General features: G+C 34.6%; 1 protein-coding gene across 1 annotated transcript; it reads right to left on the bottom strand.

The window, feature by feature from the left end:
- Positions 1 to 10,399: 10,399 nt before the first annotated feature.
- Positions 10,400 to 16,053, bottom strand: LOC127100740 (altered inheritance rate of mitochondria protein 25). The gene is made up of 11 exons (XM_051038009.1): positions 15,538 to 16,053; positions 14,964 to 15,050; positions 14,704 to 14,745; positions 14,539 to 14,583; positions 12,713 to 12,778; positions 12,518 to 12,574; positions 12,361 to 12,422; positions 11,922 to 12,042; positions 11,072 to 11,149; positions 10,890 to 10,996; positions 10,400 to 10,696 (listed from the first exon to the last, which is right to left on the bottom strand). Exons 1-11 carry the CDS (start codon positions 15,880 to 15,882, stop codon positions 10,666 to 10,668), a joined length of 1,041 nt encoding a protein of 346 aa, XP_050893966.1. The 5' UTR covers positions 15,883 to 16,053; the 3' UTR covers positions 10,400 to 10,665.
- Between the last annotated feature and the right edge of the window lie 4,612 nt (positions 16,054 to 20,665).

Here is a 20,665-nt window from a genome sequence, read left to right as displayed (position 1 = left end):
AAGATGAATTGCACCTTGACTATCACAAAATAGCAAGTACTTATCTTGAACAAAACCAAGCTCCTGCAAGAATTTCTTCAACCATAACAATTCCTTGCATGCTTCTGTAATGGCAATGAACTCTGCCTCAGTAGTGGACAATGCAACACACCTTTGCAATCTGGATTGCCATGCCACAGCTCCCCCTACAAACTTAATCAAGTAGCCTGAAGTAGACTTTCTGGAATCAATGTCTCCAGCCATATCAGAATCAGTATATCCCACAGGAGTAAGTTTATCACCTCTAAAACAAAGCCTCAAACTGGTAGTACCACGGAGATACCTCAAAATCCATTTCACAGCATTCCAATGCTCTCTACCTGGATTAGACAGAAATCTACTAACTGTACCAACAGCATGTGCAATATCAGGCCTTGTACACACCATTGCATACATTAAACTACCCACAACAGATGCATAAGGAACCCGTTGCATATTTGGTTTTTCAGCTTCATTGGAAGGACTCTGACTAGTACTCAATTTAAAATGAGTAGCAAGAGGAGTACTTACAACCTTAGCATTTTCCATCTGGAACCTCTGTAACACTCTTTCAACATAGTGTTCTTGTGACAACCAAAGTTTCTTGTTGTTCCTGTCATGCATGATTCTTATACCAAGAATCTGCTTAGCAGCTCCCATGTCTTTCATGGCAAATGACTCGCCCAATTGCTTCTTCAACCTGTCAATCATGGAAATATTTTTCCCAACAATAAGCATGTCATCAACATACAATAACAGGATAATGAAATCATCATCAACAAACTTTTTAACAAAGACACAGTGATCAGAAGTAGTCTTCTTGTAGCCTTGCTCACACATAACTGACTCAAACTTCTTGTACCACTGACGCGACGGGGCCTGCTTCAAACCATATAGACTCTTTCTCAGCCTACACACATAGTCTTCCTTGCCTTTAACCAGAAAGCCATCAGGTTGCTTCATGTAAATCTCTTCCTCCAAGTCACCATGAAGGAAAGCGATTTTGACATCCATTTGCTCTACCTCCAAATTAAGAGTAGCAGCCAAACTCAACATGATTCTAATGGATGACATCTTCACCACAGGAGAAAAAATCTCATTGAAATCAACACCCTTTCTCTGTCTGAAACCTTTCACAACCAATCTGACTTTATACCTTGGAGATGTAGAAGTGCTTTCTTGCTTCACCCTGAAGATCCACCTGTTTTCCAAAGCCTTCTTGCCCTTAGGCAATTTCACCAAATCAAAAGTGTGATTATCATGCAAAAACTTCATTTCATCTTGCATAGCATCCATCCACTTCTTCTTTTCATCACTCTCCATGGCTTCATCATAACATTAAGGTTCTCCTCCATCAGTCAAGGTAACATAGTCATCAGAAGGATACCTGGTGGATGGTTTCCTCTGCCTAGTAGACCTCCAAACTTGAGCTTGAGGGAGTTCAGGAGCATCACCAAGATCCTCATCTTGTGACATTTCATGTTCCTCTTCAGCATCATCATTAGGAACATCAAAATTATCTCCAAGTTGCTGATCACCAACATCATCATGTTGCTCATCATTCTGAACATTATTTTTAGCAGTATCCAGATCATGTATAGGCATCCGAACGGGATCAACATTAGACAAACCATTATCAATCTCAGGTGTAGTCTTCTCCATCTTATCAATGTCTTCAATGGTTTGGTCTTCCATGAACTTCACATCACGGCTTCTAACAACTTTCTTCTCAACTGGATCATACAGCTTGTAGCCAAATTCATCCTGACCATAACCGATAAAGATGCACTGTCTTGTCTTCGCATCCAACTTGGATCTCTCATCCTTTGGAACATGCACATATGCTTTGCAACCGAAGACACGCAAATGATCATACCCGACATTCTTGCCAAACCAAATCTTGTCTGGCACCTCAGCATTCAAAGCAACTGCATGACTCAGATTAATAACATGCACTGTCGTGTACAACGCTTCACCCCAGAAATGCTTAGGCAACTTTGCTTCAGAAAGCATACACCTAACTCTTTCAATCAATGTCATGTTCATTCTCTCTGCTAAACCATTCAGCGGATGAGTCTTTTCATGTCTGATACCGTGCTGCTTGCAATAAACACCAAATGGTCCACAATACTCACCACCATTGTCAGTACGAATGCATTTCAGCTTCTTGCCTGACTGTCTCTCCACCATAACATGGAACTCTTTGAATTTCTCCAGAACTTGGTCTTTTGTCTTCAAAGCATAAACCCAAAGCTTCCTGGAACAATCATCAATAAAAGTAACAAAATAAAGTGCACCACTAAATGACTTTACCTTCAACGGGCCACAAACATCATAATGCATCAATTCAAGCAACTCTGACTTCCTTGAGGGAGGATGTTTCTTGAAGGATACTCTAGTCTGCTTACTAGTCATGCAATGAGAACATTTCTCCAACTCTGCACTCTTTAATCCCGGAAGTACATCCTTTTTAGCTAAACAATTCAGCCCCTTTTCACTGATATGACTAAGCCTGCGGTGCCACAAAGAAGCCTCCATATCCATGACATTCACACTGTCTTTAGCAACCAATGCTTTAGTCCAATATAGTTTATTAATTTTCTCCCCTCTGGCCACAACTAAGTTACCTCTGATGAGTTTTCATTTTCCTGAACCAAAGTGATTATCATAACCACCATCATCAAGCATCTGCATAGATATCAAATTAAAGTGAACATCTGGAGCATGTTTGACTCCTCTAAGCAACAACTGCACTCCCATGTTGGTCTGCAAACAAACATCACCAATACCAACTACCTTGGACACACCATTATTACCCATCTTCAACACTCCAAAGTCACCAGAAGTGTAAGATGTGAAGAACTCCTTCCTTGGTGTAACATGCAGTGTAGCACCACTATCAATAATCCACATGCTCTCATCTGATATAAGATTTACTGAATCATAGTCACGGAGAATAATCAGATCATCACAAGTAGCAGTAGTAACACGGTCATCATCATCATGATTCTTATCTCTCTGCTTACTGTTATTGTTTTTACTCTCCCTTTTCCATATGAAACAGTTCCTCTGTATGTGCCCCATTTTGTGACAATAATTGCACTCACATTCTTGTATCTGGACTTGGACTTGCTTCCGTTGTCTTCTACATATTGCCGAATAAAACCACAAACCTGCTGATGTTCAAAACTCCAATCCTCATCAGTCTTGGATTCTAGCTTCTCATTAGCAAACACAGGAAGATGCAAATTCTTCACAAATAACAGATCCTTCATTTTTCCCTTCCACAAGTGATAATTAGAGCCATTCAAACAGATCATTCTATTTGTATTTGCCTCCATCATTCAAACAAGTCAAACAACCCCTTAACCAAAGAGCTCTGATGTCACTCTGATGGGAAATTCAACAACAAATAACAATAACAACTCTAACAGAGCAATATGCAGCGGATAATCAATTTCCCAAACTTGCAAGAATCTGTGAGAGAGCTGAATTCAAATAGTGAGGCAAGAGAAAAGTGAGAGAGGAAGAGCAAAACCCATTTTCGCATAAAATGGAGCAGCTGCACTAGATTCGCGATTTCTCCTTTGTTCACCGTCGGATCGGGCTGAAATTTGGACAGCAGGTTTGTGACTCGTGGTACTTCAATCTGACCGGTTGGATCATCGATCAGAGGTCTGAGGTGGGAGAAATCGAGCTCAGACAATATTAGTATTTTCTGGTTTTTCTGCTGAATTTTATTCTCAATTTCATGTTTGTTTTCTCATTGTTTTGGCTGATTGTTATGCTGGTTACCTTGCTGTTTTTGGCTGGTTACTGAGCACGAATTTGTGCCATATTTAAAACTCTCTTGTACCCATATTATGATCATAGTGGAGTTCTATTACTGGCTTGGTCCCGTGGTTGTTTACTTCTCACATTGAGAAGGTTTTTCCACGTTAAAAATTATTGTGTCCCTTGTGGTGGTGATTTTAGTTGCCTTGATTATTTGTTGTTACTCCTCACAGATTCTTGAAAGTTTGGGAAATTGATTATTCGCTGCATATTGCTCTGTTAGAGTTGTTATTGTTATTTGTTGTTGAATTTCCCATCAAAATATACCCCTTCTATATTTTTGTATTCATATATTATCATTTTTATACTATCTAAAAGTATAATAGAAGTTGCTAGTATACTTGCGTAGGGCTCTAAGAGACTCTCCCTATATATATATTAATTAAAATACACTGATAATGTAAAAGAATTTTACTACGTCAGTTAATTATAACCGTTGGATATTGGGATAAGTTTGACTTTTATTTGTAAAATCTATAAAGTAATGCAAACAGGTGATGATGATGACTCGTCAGTGTAAAACTTTTTACACTGACAGTGTAGTAATTATATATATATATATATATATATATATATATATATATATATATATATATATATATATATATATATATATATATATATATATATATATATATATATATATATATATATATATAGGGTCGGCCCTGTGCAAGTGCAACATGTGCAGCAGCACAGGGCCCCAAATATTATAGGGTCCCAAATTTTAAAAAATTTATTTTTTTTCATAAATATTAAAAAATAAATAAAATGTTATTAAAAAAACTCAATAATTAAATAAATATTATGATAAAAAAATTAATACATACAAAAATCAAGATTGATCAAAACTCAAAATAACTATAATTAAATTTATTTTTAATTAATACATAATTGTATTTTTGATATATTTTTTTAATTATTATAATTGTATTTTGAAAAAAGTTTGGGCCTATTTTTGTAATTAGAACAGGGCGTCCGATATGATTGGACCGACCCTATATATATATATATATATATATATATATATATATATATATATATATATATATATATATATATATATGAGACTTTGTATGTGTACTTTCAGTGAGATTACTAAATGATCTTTTTTAATTTTAAAAATGAGACGTTTATAGAAAATCCCTTAGACCTGAGTTAGAAAATCAAGAAGTGGTCTCCCTTATTCCAGGATGAGAAATATATTTTCAGTGAGATTACTAAATGATCTTTTTTAATTTTAAAAATGAGACATTTATAGAAGATCCCTTAGGCCTGAGTTAGAAAATCAAGAAGTGGTCTCCCTTATTCCAGGATGAGAAATATGAGAGTAGCAGAAGACTCATTCTCCCTAAAATCGTGGGGGGAGCGGTTTTCCTTTGACGACTATCCATTCGACACCACATAGTCCACATGTGATAAGTGGTACATGTCAAGATCCCAAATGGACAAGATGCCCATAATCGGAAAACCAAGACCTCTTCAGGTGACTGAGCCTATTTCGAACTACTAAGACCTCTTCAGGAAACTAATAAACTACGTTGAGCATTTGCCCAACCTTTCTCCACTTAATTCTCCCTTGCTATGGGTTGTTGTATCCTGGACCATCCTTTTTAGACCCAATCAAATTATCTCAGTTCATAGTCCCTCTAACACGAGCTTTGGAAATGGCGGGATAAGTTAAACCAGGCAAGAAATAATTTATTTCGGGGCGAGACGATATTCGAGTCCCTTAGACGAAACTTAGATGATAGAGTCTTTCAATCAAGACTTAGATATTTGAGTCCCTCAGGCAAGACTTAGATAGTGAATTTCCTCTAGCAAGACTTAAATAGTTGAATGTCTCAGACGAGACTTAGATAGTCGAGTCCCTCAAGCATTTCTTGGGACGAGTTCAAGAAGACAAGGAATCATCCTCATCATGCTCTTAGATTTTTTTTTGATGTTTTTCGTTTACTTTTTAACAATTGTATTACCAATTTGTAGGGATCTCTTCTAACCACGCCCTTCGGGGTTAACTAATGAAAACGTTTCAATGATTCCATTTTATTTTATTTGGATTTTTTCGCCGTTCTTTTTGTGACTTTTTTCTGTCATGCCGCCTTAACTAAATAATTTTTTTTGTTAGGGTGAGTCTCTCAAGCGATGCTTGAGTTTCTCTTGGCGAGGATCCTTTTGTGAAGGTGCAACATGTAATTGTTTCGTAGGAAGGCAATGATCCTCCGGTGAATGCCAACATACAATTCCCTCGTAGCACTTCAAAGATCCTCCAGTAAAGTTCCAACATACAATTGTCTCATAAGGCGGTAAGAATCCTTTAGTGAAAGTTCAATATACAATTGTCTCGTTAGGAAAGCACCGATCTTTCAATGAAGATCCATCATACAATTGCCTCGTAGGATGGTAAGGTAAATTGGATCGGTTTAATATTTATTAGAATAAATCTAGAAAAATGACTCATCTTTTATAAAAAAAACATTTATTATTTTATTTAATTTTAAAATATATCAAAATTTTACTACAAATTAAATAATACTTAAAATTTCATATTGTATGTCTTGTATTCTTATGAGTACACCGTTAAATTATAAAAATAATAATAATTTAACAAATTTTTATTATCAATTAACTTTATATTAATAAAAATAAATATAACAAATATTAATTAGGTCTGGTCCGTTTCGATTTACGACGAATCTAAAATAATAATCTGAATCCGATCAAAACAATTATATACTATCAAAATTAAGTAATTGAATCAATCCACCCAATTCATTAGCATAAAAACAAAAAATAATGGATTGATTGGATGATTCAAATTTTTATCCATCCCTATTTATTATATCGAAAATGGCGATTAGTAAGGAGCAATGCACATCAAATCAATTGTTTTCCTTCTCTTTGCACAAACACATTTAATTTAATAAATGAATTTTACAATACCAATGAATTTGAATTTGTCGCCTCTCTGAAATAGACACCACATTGCTACTTTGTAAACTCCACTACATTTCATTACACTCTCCAAAATACCCTTAAAAACAAAATAGTTTATGGAAACACCCTTTTCTTTTAAAAATATGTTTGAAAAATAAAATTTAAATAAAAGCTTTAAAACGGGGTAGACATCAAGTTAATTGATATTTCGACACGCTCACATCAATCATCTTCCGCAATGCATACTCTTTATTTTGCATTATACGAAATGAACACAAAATGGCCTTATGTTTCATCAACAAAATACTTTATTATATAATGTAGGTTTCACGTAGCAAAGAAGGTGAGAAGTCGGATTGAATTTGTAGTAGGGACGAAATAAATAAAGATCAAAAATAGAAAAAAGGTGAAGGCGGATGTGATAGTGGAAAAGATAATGGATACATGGAATATTATAGTAAATTCTTCTACTAAAAAGTTATATGTCGATTCCGTTATACATTTTAGAAATGTATGCAAAAAATATCCAGATTTGTTAAAATGTGTTGAAAGCACAATTTTGGACCATGTGAAGGAGAAAGTTATTTGTGCATGAAACGATCAGGTTAAACACCTTGAGAATACAACAACAAATCGAATTGAGTCTGCCCATGCTACATTGAAGAATTGGTTAGTAAATAGTAAGAGTGATCTGTGTGGAGATTGAGACACTGTGAACCAAATGATCCAGAACTAGTATAATGAGATACAAACATCATTTGGTCGGAGCATCACGGTTTTGAAACACAGATTTAAAGACAATAATCTTTATTCTCAGTTGGTCGGCAACATATCTCGAGCAGGTTTGAATTCTATTTTTCACGAAGCAAAACAAGTTGATAATGTAGGCTCTGGTAGCGCAAAGTGTGGTTGTACAAATGTGAAAACCCATGGTCTCCATGTGCTTACCTTATAGCAAAGAATGTGAAATTTGGTAGTCCGTTAAAAATAGATGAAGTTTGCAGTCACTGGAAAAGACTTAGGTTTGATGATCATGGTGTCATGAAAGATGGTAAATTGAATATCTCTATATTGACCAAATGAAAAGTGATACAAGAGAGATTTTTGAAAATCAGTGACAATATGAAACTCCACATGAAAGAATAACTGAGTAAGATTTCTTATTCGGAAACCACTGACTTGAAACCACCCTCTCAACCAATAAAAACAAAAGGTGCTACGAAGAAGGCCAAGTCTACATCGAGTGACAATTCAACCGTGCGGTCTCCTTCATATTTTGAACATATTGACAAAGTTTTTCCAGACTCACCAACTCCAAAATCTAAAAAAAAAAATTTAAAGGAGCTCGCATTAGCAAACCACCTCCACAAAAAATTCCATTCATTGACGAGATGTCGATTTTTATGCACAAATACATCGAACGAAACATCAATGTTAAGGGTGACGATAATTGCGATTTTTGAACTGTTTCGACTATACTCGGTAAAGGAGAAGATAATCACATACTTGTCTGCCATCAACTTATTCATGAGTTGAGGATCCATAAAGAATCATACGCACGATTTTACGAAAAGAAAGAAAATTTTGATGCAATTTATGAGTCTCTTATTCCTTGCATTAGTGGATCGACATCAAAAGAAAAATGAATGTGATCCCCCAAAATATGTCATCTCATAGCAAATGCATATGATAAAGTGTGTATTGATATTACAAGATACAGTTTTTCAGAAACTTTCTTCCCATTGCGCACTGCTCCACCTCAAAATTCAAATGATTGTATTATGTGTATTGTATGGCTTTCAAAATCACGACAATTTGTTCAAACTTATTTGAAACTAAGATGTCCTATACCACTTACATCAGTGGGCTGGACGGCTCATTCAACAACAAAACTGAGACTTGGCCGAACCAATTTGTGGAAAGGATGCAAGAGTTTACTAAATTGAACGACATTGAAAGAGAATCAAATGCACAAAAGTCAAAAGGAGGATCACTCATACATATAAATTTAGCCAACAACAAATCTTTCGATTCGTTTTAGTTTTTCGTCATCAATTAATTGTATGTAATTGTATATTAATATTAATGAAGTGTAATATATACAATTTCAAATGTTTTAATACATTTTGATGTTTGCCAAAAAATTTGTCCATTTGTCAAACAAAACACATAGGTTCTATTTTCAGTCTGGATCATGATAGGTTTCGGAGATGCATCTCCATAATAAGGCAATAGGGTGGTACCGAAGATGCATCTCTAAAATCTTCACTAATATAAGATAAAAAAAATTAGGTTCATATTTGTCTACAACTTCTATAAATATATGCTCATGTTTTTTTATTTCATACAAACAGAAAATTTCACAAATGAACATCATCTAGTATGTCCCAAATGTCTCCTTTTCCCGCATGACACCCGACAAAAAATTTAAGATCAATGAGAACATTTTTTTTTGCAGATCTACAATACAAAGTGTAGTATCTCCTGCCTTATGGAGATAATCAAAAAATTACAAAATTCGAGTACCGTACACCGTCAATTAACAACCCATGCCTTACAGAGATAATAAAAAAATTGTGAAATTCGAGTACCGTACACCATCAATTAACAACCCAGACAAGATTGAATTCAACGACTATGAGCTCAAGACGGATGCAAATGTAAGGACTATATGAAATATAATTTTCTGTTTCGAAACAAAAATTTCGACCAAGGTGAAAGCGAAAATTTTAAGATCGGTCAAAAGATATTGTGAACATGTTGAAGCGCCAACCTAGATATTAAAATGTAATGTCGGGATATCACCTATGTAATATTGATTTTATGTTATGAATGATAATTTTATTATCAAAATACAAATTTCTAATTTTCTGCTTTTCTTTATATTTCAGTATGCTACGAAAATGCACCTACAGACATATTCTGAAGATGCATCTCTGAATTAAAAAAATCACACATCTAGGACATAACTCTGAATTAACCAAGATTGTGTGTTTGGAATGCGTCCAGAGATGCATCTCCAAAATCAAAAAGATATTTTTGTATTTTTCACATGATATCCTAGTAATATATAGAATGCATTAAAAAAATCTCCTACCATAGACAGACTTGTAACCTAGTTCTTCAATTCATTGTTCTTCACTGCCGCATTTTTTCTTTGCATTAAAAAAATCTCCTACCATAGACAGACTTGTAACCTAGTTCTTCGATTCATTGTTCTTCACTGCCGCATTTTTTCTTTTTAAAATAACACACGGACGTATATGCAAAACATGGTTTAGATAAAGAAAATAGAAGACAGTTAAAAGGATAATGGTTATGATTGTTTTTTAAGGAACGAATGTTATTTTTTGAACAGTTTTTTGGGAAATGAAATAATAGATCTAAAAACAAGAATCAAGGTAAAACTCCGGTTCTTGAGTGATTTAATACTAATTTCTACAACATGTATACAAAATCCTAATTGTTTGAACCCTAAAAAATCCTAATTATGATTGTTGTTTTCAACCTCCCAAGGTCCTAGAAGCTGTGTTAGTTTGGTAGAGACCAAAATGAAAACGGGTTGAAAGTACAAGGATTAATAAGGCATTTTAGTGTACTTTTAACCAACTAACAAAGCAATAATCAGGATTATCTCATGACTTTGCCATCCGACAAAAAAGTAATCAACAGACAAAAGTTAATATCAGTCAAAATTCTTATTTTGTTACATGAATCAATAGACCCAGTACCAAGTACCACCTATCATGTGTACGTGAATGGAGTCATCTTCTGTGGTAGCTTGAAACACAAATTTAAAAACTACATGGTAAGGATTGGACCTCAGGGATTACAATGCCACTATAAAATTAGATGATACTGTCTGTCAAATCAAATTTACTCGCCCACGTCAAAGAAGGGTAATCCCCTAGCAACCCAAAAAAAAAATTAAGAAAAAAAAAATATCAATACCGTTTCCAGTTTTCTGACTATTGGGCAAGTCAGAACAAGAGAATTGGATTAAAAAGTAGGAAAGAAAGAATGTACATGAAGTCCTAGTCAAAAGTTTCTCGAGACTATTTACATAAAACACTGTCAGGCTAAAGATCCAAATAACTTACCAGCCTCCATGTCTTGAGAAGTAGTCATTATCTAGTGATATTGCAAGAGCTACTGCAACAGCTCTCTCTGCGAGGGTCAGTGGACGTCTGACATCAAGGTCTTGAATCTGCAGAGAGAAGAACCTATCAATTAGTTAAGAAAAATGGAGTTTGTTTTCTTCAAAAAAATAGGGGATTCTGACCGCATTAGCAAGACCAATCTTGGAGCTGGGATCAGAACCTCCAAATCGAATCACATACTGACCAGCATCAGTTAGAATCTGCACATATCAAAAAATTATGTGTATCAGCAAGCTTGAACTTCAATGCATAAGATAAAATGTCTGAATAACTGAACATGAAATCCTTCAGTTCAGATCAGTAAAATGACTCAGCTGACAACAGTTACACAAGTAGTACTGCTATATGATATGATAAGAGACACAGTTAAAGTTGTAGCACTGACGAAATAAAAGAAAACAAGAGGCGAGAATATCTGGTACACCAGCCAAACATGCAAAACCTCTAATAAATATCTACATTTTCAAACGTGATTCCAGATGCTACCATCACTCATCCGAATACGCTATAAGGCAGTTTGAATGAGACTAACTGTACAGACATGACAAAATGAAACAAGGTTGCTGCAATATTTTAGAACATGGCATGAATGACTTCTCTTTCTCTCTTTTTACCCCCATATCATAAGAGCAGTGGTACAGACCTATCTGAAACAATGTAAACCGAACCTTGAATCCTAATGAAAACAATTGATTAGACCAATCCCCCATAAGGTATTTTAAGTATTAAAAGTACTTAATCAACACACTGTTAGAAAAAGAACTTAATCCACACACTGTAGAACAAAACTAATGGAAATTCCGATAATGCAATACAAATTTAGAAAAAGAATTTTTCTGTAATATATTTAGAAAAAAATAACCATGGCAAAAGAGAATAACAGTAATGAACATCTAGCAAGTATGTTGAACAAAGAAAACAGTAATAAAAGTTTTTATGCATAAAAAAGAAAAGTGAATGTGAAGATTCAACCTCAAAGCCAAAGCCCCTCCAATCTCGATCTACTTGAGCAAGTACCTCACCATCAATATCTTTCAAGGTGAATGTCCAATTCCACAAGCCAGGATTTTCAACCACCGCAAATTGCTTATTCCTGCAAATCTTCTTCTATGAGATTTATTTCATGCAATATACAAAACTTATTCAAACTTTTCACTAAGAGTAATCCAAATAAAACCAATAAAATAGGTCAAGAGAACATAGAATCATCATCTATTCAAGAAAAATATTATAAGTTTATAACACAACTATAGTAGTTTTAACGTGGCAAAGATTAACATAATGTCTTGGTTTGAACTTTTAAGATTAGGGACTACAGCAAAAAAAAATATATTTTGCACAGACTGCAAACATATTATATCTATAATAAATTAAAATAGCTACAACTCAAAACATGTTATTTTGATATTACCCAAGGTACAAATCATAGAGTCTCCTCCACAGATGCCACCGCCTGTGAACTACTCCAATTTCCTGAAAAGAGGATTTGACATAACTAACAGCGAAATTGCTCGTAAATAACTGAATGATGCAGCAGCAGTGTACAGCAGTTAACAAAAATGGCATACCTTACCATCAATTTCCGCATAAATTGAGCTTGTTATCCACCAAAAGGGTCTACGAACCTAACAATAGAAAAGAATATTCTTAACTCAAATTAAGGAGAAATTAATTAAATACAGATGCTCTACTTAAGACACTAGTGTGAATCCTAAAAAATTATGTGTACTAAAAAAGCAGTACAAAAAATATATGTTTCTCACCCTAAAGAGCTCATTCCCCATAGCATCAGTTATGTGTGCAACAAAAGGTCTCCTTAGACGAAGTAACTGCAGCAAGAAAGGATGAAATAAAATAAAACATTTTTAAAAATTCATAATACAAAGATGAATATTACAGAAAAAGGAAAAAGATCAAATCAATCAAACAAAATATATAAATCAAGAACCCATTATTGAATTCATCACTGAATAACATACACCAGGCCTTGGCCATTGTGCAAAGTGCCCAAATCTAAACAGCTGTTATCCCACTTTAATTTATTTCCCTCTTTATAAAAAAATGGCAAGATCCCATGCAACTGGTGCAAGATTGCACGGGTACGAGGAAAAATGGCAGGAAATAGATGTGTGAAATTCTGTCAGGTGGAAGATATTTTTTAGAATAGATAGAAGAGGGATTATTAATAGACACCAAGTTTGCGACACCCATGTAAAAGTTAGAAAATACGATGACCCTGCGATAACCCAAAACCTAGACAAGTCAAAAAAATATTTCCGTTCTACATGATTATAAGACATGGTTCTAATCATATGTCAAAATTTAGAGTGGGTGTTCATAACTGTTTGTCGTAATGATTTTTTTTTTACTTTGGGGTATTATATTAGGGACAAATTATACTCACCACCCCTGATGTATATTCAAATGCCCCTTACCCCACTTCTAGTTTCAGAAAAACACTTGCCCACTCTCATTTGGACACTGAAACTCAGGTTACAGAAAGAAAAAAAATAATAAAAAGCTCTAGAGTTATTTTGTAATCTTCTCTATCAATTCCCCAAATAAATAAAGTGGCTAACCCCCTCGCTCATTTTTCCTGAGCTGAGTTCGTGAACAGAGTTCATTTCCAAACATTGTTCCTAAAGTTGAGAGATATATCTCTACGCATCATTCTTGAAGCTCTGATCAAACTTCATGGTTGATATTTGAGTTTAACCTCTCATGCAAAAGGCACAAAAACTCCAAAACAATAAAGTTGTTTTGAAAATTAGATCTGCAAAATGAAGAGCCTTCAGATGAAAGTGGGGGGTAGCCATGAGAAAGAGATGAAAGAGCCTTAATGGAGCACAAATGGTGTCAAGGGATGTTGGTGTTTGCTTTAAACAAGAGGGGCTATTTTGTATTCTTAAGAAGACCTTAGGGAAGCTTAGTGGTGTTTGGCCTTATATTAAATTTCAATTCAAATAAGGTGTGTCTATTCTCCCATATAATCTAGAGAAGTAAATAATTTAATAATGAATCACATTGCTAGTCAAATCTAATTGGGGAGTGACATAAGATCTAGACTGGGAGGTGATTAGGAAATGTCATTGAATCAGACTCATAATAGAATACATATTCCTACAGTAGTACAATTGAAGGACTGACCATTATCTTGGGAAATTTTTGTACAAGTTTATCAATTGCCTGTTCTGCATCCTTATGACACTAACAATAAGGGCCTTAATACTGACTATTGATAGATAAATTACCAAATGATTAATTGAAAATATTGTATCCCTATCCATGTTGTCACTTTTCTATATTAAGATGTTAAACTCGGTGTGTCTCCTCAACTTTTAAAGTATTAGCTACTCCATACTATTCTAGGAAAAAGAACAGCCTACATGTATGGAGGGAGTGATACAAAATGAGTAATATAATGAAAACTTTTCTACCTATCAAATATGCAAGCATCTAAGTTCTTGTTGATGTAAAATGATGATGAAATGGACAATATTATTAACTTATTTCCATGAGGAACATAAATGAAAAATTGTATAGATTAAGCAATCAAAGGGAGTGAAGATTAAATTATTGAATTATCTACCTGTCTGGTAATGATGTTGCTCTGTTCACGAATTAAACCTACTGGCTGCATCATAACATGAAGCAAACAAGGTCGACCATCATTACTATGAGCTATGCAAGGAAACTATAAGTAGACGGTATTAGTGAGTAGTGAAGTGAGCAGGAGATGAGGATTATCACTGACCGACTGTGGGTAGCATGCATCTACAATGGCATAACGATTTTCCTACAATACGGCCATACAAAGTCACCAAATTAGACATGAAGTCAAGAATAATAAACTTTTTAGAAGACATTGGAGCAATATCTTCTAAAAATACAAGAATAAATGTTTAGAAACTTTCCATCACATGAAATGAAAATGATAAATTAACAAGAATAAAGAAGTTGCTTTTGTGACAAATATAACTAAAGGAACCAACCATCCAAAATAAAGAGGGTCACCTGTTCAAATCCCAACACAAGATTCGCCCACTCGATATCTCTGGTAATTAGCAAGTTGGACCTGGCAAGCAGAGGTGCTACCTTGGCCTAACAAGATCAAGAAGTGGAAAGCAGAACTCTCCATGTTAAAATAACTACATAAATATTGAAATTTAGTTTCTATATCTCAATTTTTCAAAAGCTCTCTTCTTTAACTTTTATATATATAAACACTCATAAGATTAGAAGGATTTTTCTCAAGTGAAGAATCATAAACTTAATTTATCCGAAAATAACTCCCGCAATCTTCTATAAATTAATCAAAGCTAAGCTAGTCTTAATCATCCTACCATTAAGCTCTCTCTAATCATAGCCTAAACCCTACCAAAGATCAAGATAGCCTCTACTCTAACACCATAACCATGCTACAATTAATCTCTAAACTAGCATCATAAATGCATATGCACAATAATTATCCTGAAACTACAGCTACCACACCAACCATATTTCCTTTATCTTTTCTGAAATCCCTAAACACATTACTCAAGTCTAAGATAAAATTCCATATGAAAGCAACAAAAAACACAAATTTGACCTCTTCTGGAGATTCCGGTTGTGAAAATTCAGAAACAGATTGACTTATAGGAGGTTGCTTCAAGACTCGTTTAGGCCTACTCGTGCCAGCACCAACAGAAGAAGCAGAAAACCATCTAGGATCAAAATCAACACCTCGAGATTTGATCAATTTCTTACCTCTAGGGTTTCGCATTCTGCTATCAGAAACCCAAAGTTTGACGAAAAAGTCCCTGCTCAATTGATGATCCACCAGGGTTCCAAATCGCTGGTTATGAACAACGTTTGAGTGAAAATGAAAATCGAAAAGCTTTTTGATGTTGGATTTGGATATGTAGCGCGAACCATCCTTTAAGCGATTCATCATCGCGCTTTTTTGATTAAGCGGAAATCGCAGGTTGATGAATCAGATACAGTATCACATGAACATGTGAAGTAGTGATTGTGATATGAATAAAATGATGGTAGGAAGAAAATGTAATTAATGCTATTGGTTCATGGAATATGGTCACTACACATGGTTTTACTCACTAGGGGGAAATTATCTTCAATATTTTTACACGGTCATTTAATATGATATATTATTTTATCAAGTAATTTAAAATTTTCGATTTTAATTTAATATGATGTATTATTCATTTGAAATTGTAAAATAAATTTATATCTTCGATACATTATTCATTTTCTCTATTTTTATTTATTTTTAGTTTTGAAGTCTTGCAATTCATTCCAGTTAAATGATTTGTGTTATTGAAATTTTGCAACATAGAGTTGAAGTCAACATGAAAATTATAAAACTTTTATTAAGTTATCTTAATTTAATTTTGAGTCAATAATAAAATTCTACTATCTCATTTCCGATAATTATGTAAGATAGAGGCGTGAGTTCTAATTCACGTTAGACATCATTTATTCATCTTTAAAAAATGAATTTCAAGTACTAAATTATTAAAAAAAAAATCACATCATTTTTATATTCATTTAATTTGTCATAAATTTATTTTTAAATTATTTTATATTTTGTATTTTATTTATAATTTTATTATATTAGCTATTAAAAATTCACAAACACACAATTGTAAAAAAACTTAATTGCAATTTTGGTCTCCCTGTTTTATTTTAATTTTTGGATTTTGGTACCTCTATTTTAAAAACCACGATTTTTATTCTTTTTTAAGTTTTGTGTTGGATTTTGACCCCCTTTTTTGGACTAAAATTCAATACAAAAACTTAAAAAGGACCAAAAACATAGTTTTTAAAATGGGGGATCAAAACAAAAAAATAAAAAATAAAAGGACTAAAGTTACAATTAAGTCTCTCCTTAAAAATTGTCTATTTTTTTCTTTTTCCCCAAAACTCAACCATTTATTAATCCAACACCTTATTTTTAAGAGTAAAAAACATATATAAATAATCCAAAAGAATACCACATTATTTTTTATAGCATGAATGATGTTTAAAAATTTTGGATTGATTTTGGTGGGAGAGTTGGACTTGGAGTGAGAAAATTATACATACACATGAGTAAAGACAGTTCAACTACTTCTTGTAGATTTTTTGTTGCAAAGAAGGTTTGCGAAAACTAGATAAACGAGATTATAAGACAATCAAACCAAGAGTTAGGACTATAACTGACTATCAGGCAAGGATAAGACTTAAAAACATCGGTGAAGTTTGGATAATATGTGATTTTCTAGAGGAACAGAACCATATTTCATATTGGAAAGAACCAACATATATGTTGTCATCTCAACGAAAAGTTTAAAAAAATCAATGTCAACAAATTGAATTATCATACAATGATGGTTTTCAACAAAGGAATTCAATTTATTTGATGGGTGAGGAAGTGGGAGGTAGAATTATGATTTACATGTTGTACTTGTTATAAATATAATATGTGACAACCCCTGATCATTAAAGGTTGTCACAGATTTTTAGGATTTGTCGATGTTAAAGTTAGCTCGCATATGGGGTGGGAAGCTTTCTAGGTGGTGTTGTTGTGTCATGAATCAGATCGCTCTTCAAGGTTGGGTATTTATAGAAATCTCTAAGCATGAACCTCAGGCTCCCAGGAAGTAGCAATTGCTTATAGGAGCGGGGGAGTGGGCAATCAACTCCCCTATTATCCAGAAGTACGTGATATTCCCTTTGACTCCCTCTCTTGTACCGTTTTGGATTAGGACACTCTATTTCACATTCCCACAAACGAGTGTGTAAACTAGGAAACGAACAACACAACCAAGAAATGGGCGTCTGCTCTGATAAATAAGCGACTAAGAGGCCGTTGTGGGTGACATATTATATTGCCCTCCTTCAATGAACCTTTTATGGGCCCTTTACAAATATAGCAATACACAATCCCTCAAACACGAGAGCTTGGAAAGGGCGAAGTCATTTAGTTTTCCTTCCCTTTCTTATCTAGATAAGTCCCTCAAGTCTAAGGAGAATCCCTCAAGAATGGAATGGGATATTCCCCTAGGTGTCAATGAGGTAAATCCTCAAACATCAATTTAGGAAAATCCCCTAAATGATGGTTGAGGTGAAAAACATGTGAGGCATTAGATATGATCAATGATGATTTTAGCCTTGGGCTGCCAAATTGGATTTTATCCTTCACATGTGTCAAAAGCGTGCAAATCCTTTTGCATATCATGGGAAATCTTGGAGACATTTGATCATTCATAGTCTCTAAACCTCTATTAAAGGGGTTCAACCATAACTCTTATACTCTTTCGCATATTTTTATCTCAAAAGTCTTTGAAAGTTTTCTCTCAATCTTTCATGAGTCTTTCAATCTTCTCAAGTTCAAATCCATGTTTACAGATACATATTTGATACTCTTTCTTCTTCCTTTACCCGTTTATGGTGATGATTAGGTATTTTGGCGAGACCAGTAAATTACGCGTTAATTTACTACAAATTGATGAAGCTATTGCATGTTTGGGAGCTCTGATATTGTTAATAGTGGTGGTAGCAATAATGACTTTTTCCCTATGTTTTATCAACACACAAGAAGATAATGGCCACCTCTGCACTAAGCACAAGTACGTAGAGGATTTTGGGTCCCATTACATTATTGAGGAAAGAATAGCCTCTTTTGGGCAGCATGTTAACCTCTCATCCTCAGATGACGAGGAATAAGTCATACTAAAGACGTGTTATACGACGGAGATAGCCAATATGGTCGTTTTAGACGATTATCCCAATCCATACTTATACCTTCACCTTCTTGTTGTTTGTGACCTATCCTTATTTAAGGCGGGGGTTTTAAAGGCGATTGACGTCACCCCATCTCAGATCATGCCCAATGGCTGGAGTTTGACCTAGGCGGTTGGGATCATATGTTGGGGGTTGGGGGTTCATCTTACCATATAGATGTCTTTCTTCTTCTATTGCACTAAGGTTGCCATTAAAAGAGGTTGGGATGACCCTAGGTGCCTTGTTTAGGAGAACTTTGTTCAACTAATAGTCCAATCACTACAAGAATTGGAAGGATACGTTTTTGAAGGTGATAGGACGAGATGGATCCTCCATAGTGACTACTAAGGTGGATGGCACTCGTCGCTTTCCTCTAGCTGGGACAAACAATCCAATGGTGATCAATGGGTACATATTTGAATACCTCGCACCTGATGAGATGAAGGTGGTCCAACTTTTGGATGTGTTTAAGGTCGGGGTTCTCGTACCATAATCGCCTTGGGTTAAGGGGATGATAAAGACATGGATAAATATCTAAGTAGGTTCAATATCATGATTTCTCTTGCTTGGTATTTTTTACTGGCCATATGGCTCATATGTGTTATTCTTCTTTTTTTGCAGATAAGATGTCGAAAGTCTCCTTAAACGAAAGGAATGGACACTTGGCAAAGAAAAAGATTGAGCGCTCGGGAATCAACAATCCTCATAGTCGCATGGATGGCTTGAATACTAAGGGACCAAGATGAAAGTTAAGAGTGATTCACCTTCTGAATCCTATTCCCCTAAAACCCAGAAATAGGAAGTGATCTCCTTTGTTGCTCCAAAAGACAAGGTGATTCAGATCCCTAAAGTTGATGGGTTTGCGAGCATCCATCACCTCTTGAGGAAAGGCATTCCCCTGAGAAGGGACAATAAGCATGAGTTATTTATGTTTATGTTTGTCTCTTTTAGGCTTAATTTTGAAATCACGCCCTTTGCAGCTTATTCGACTATGCCTCATGGGCTTTTTTATGTAACTAAGAATATTGCTCTCGAGGGATCCAATTTTATTTTCATACCTAGGGACTTGATTGCATGCCTTAATTATTATTTTCTTTTTGTGTAAGTTGTATTTGATTATTCTTTGAACAAGTTTTGGCCTTGCTACCGTCTTGGAGAACAAGGACTCATGCATGAGGGTAACATTGGTGCCTCGAGGGTGACAAAGATTTCTGCACGAGGATCCAACATGTGTGATCACCTCGAAGGGCTGAAAGCATTATTTCACGAGGATCCAACATGTGTGATCACCTCAAAAGGCGGCAAGGACTCTTTTGTGAGGATCCAAGATATATAATTGCCTCAAAGGGAAGCAAGGATTCCTCCATGAGAATCTAGCGTGTGTTGTCTCCTCTAAGGTTGGTTTCAGTGGGGGCTTCTTTCCAATTTTTTAGCTTATGAAAAACAAGGCAATAATATTCCCAATTTATATAATAATGTGATGGTCTAATTTAAAAAACATTTAACCTTATTGCAAATATAGAGAAAAAAGGCTCCCCATAGAACAAAGAATGTCACGAATTTAGCCATATAAGCAACAAAGATAACATGTCACCTTAAACAAATAAAATGAATAAATGAAACTAAACAATATATGGCTTAATGCCTAAAAATTCATTTTTTTAAAGAATTGTCTTCTCTTGTCCCCTTCGTGCTTTCCTAGAGTGGAGTGAGTAGACTTTCATCCTCGAGAGTTACCTCATGTGACTTGGCTCCCCATTTTATGCCTACAACATTCACTCATACGACCTTAGTATTCTTCAGCTTCAGTTTTTATATGACACTTCTTGGTGATATTTGGATCATATATATGATCCTAACTCTCTCATCTATGACTGGATACTTCATGCAAAGATACAATATAGACAAGGTGGCTCCTAGCTGGTTGAAAATAGACCGACATATAATCATAT

Source organism: Lathyrus oleraceus, chromosome 7, assembly GCF_024323335.1.
Source record: "Lathyrus oleraceus cultivar Zhongwan6 chromosome 7, CAAS_Psat_ZW6_1.0, whole genome shotgun sequence".
Classification (NCBI taxonomy): Eukaryota; Viridiplantae; Streptophyta; class Magnoliopsida; order Fabales; family Fabaceae; genus Lathyrus; species Lathyrus oleraceus.
Note: the sequence above shows the minus strand (reverse complement) of the source record. Positions and strands in the feature narration are given on the sequence as shown.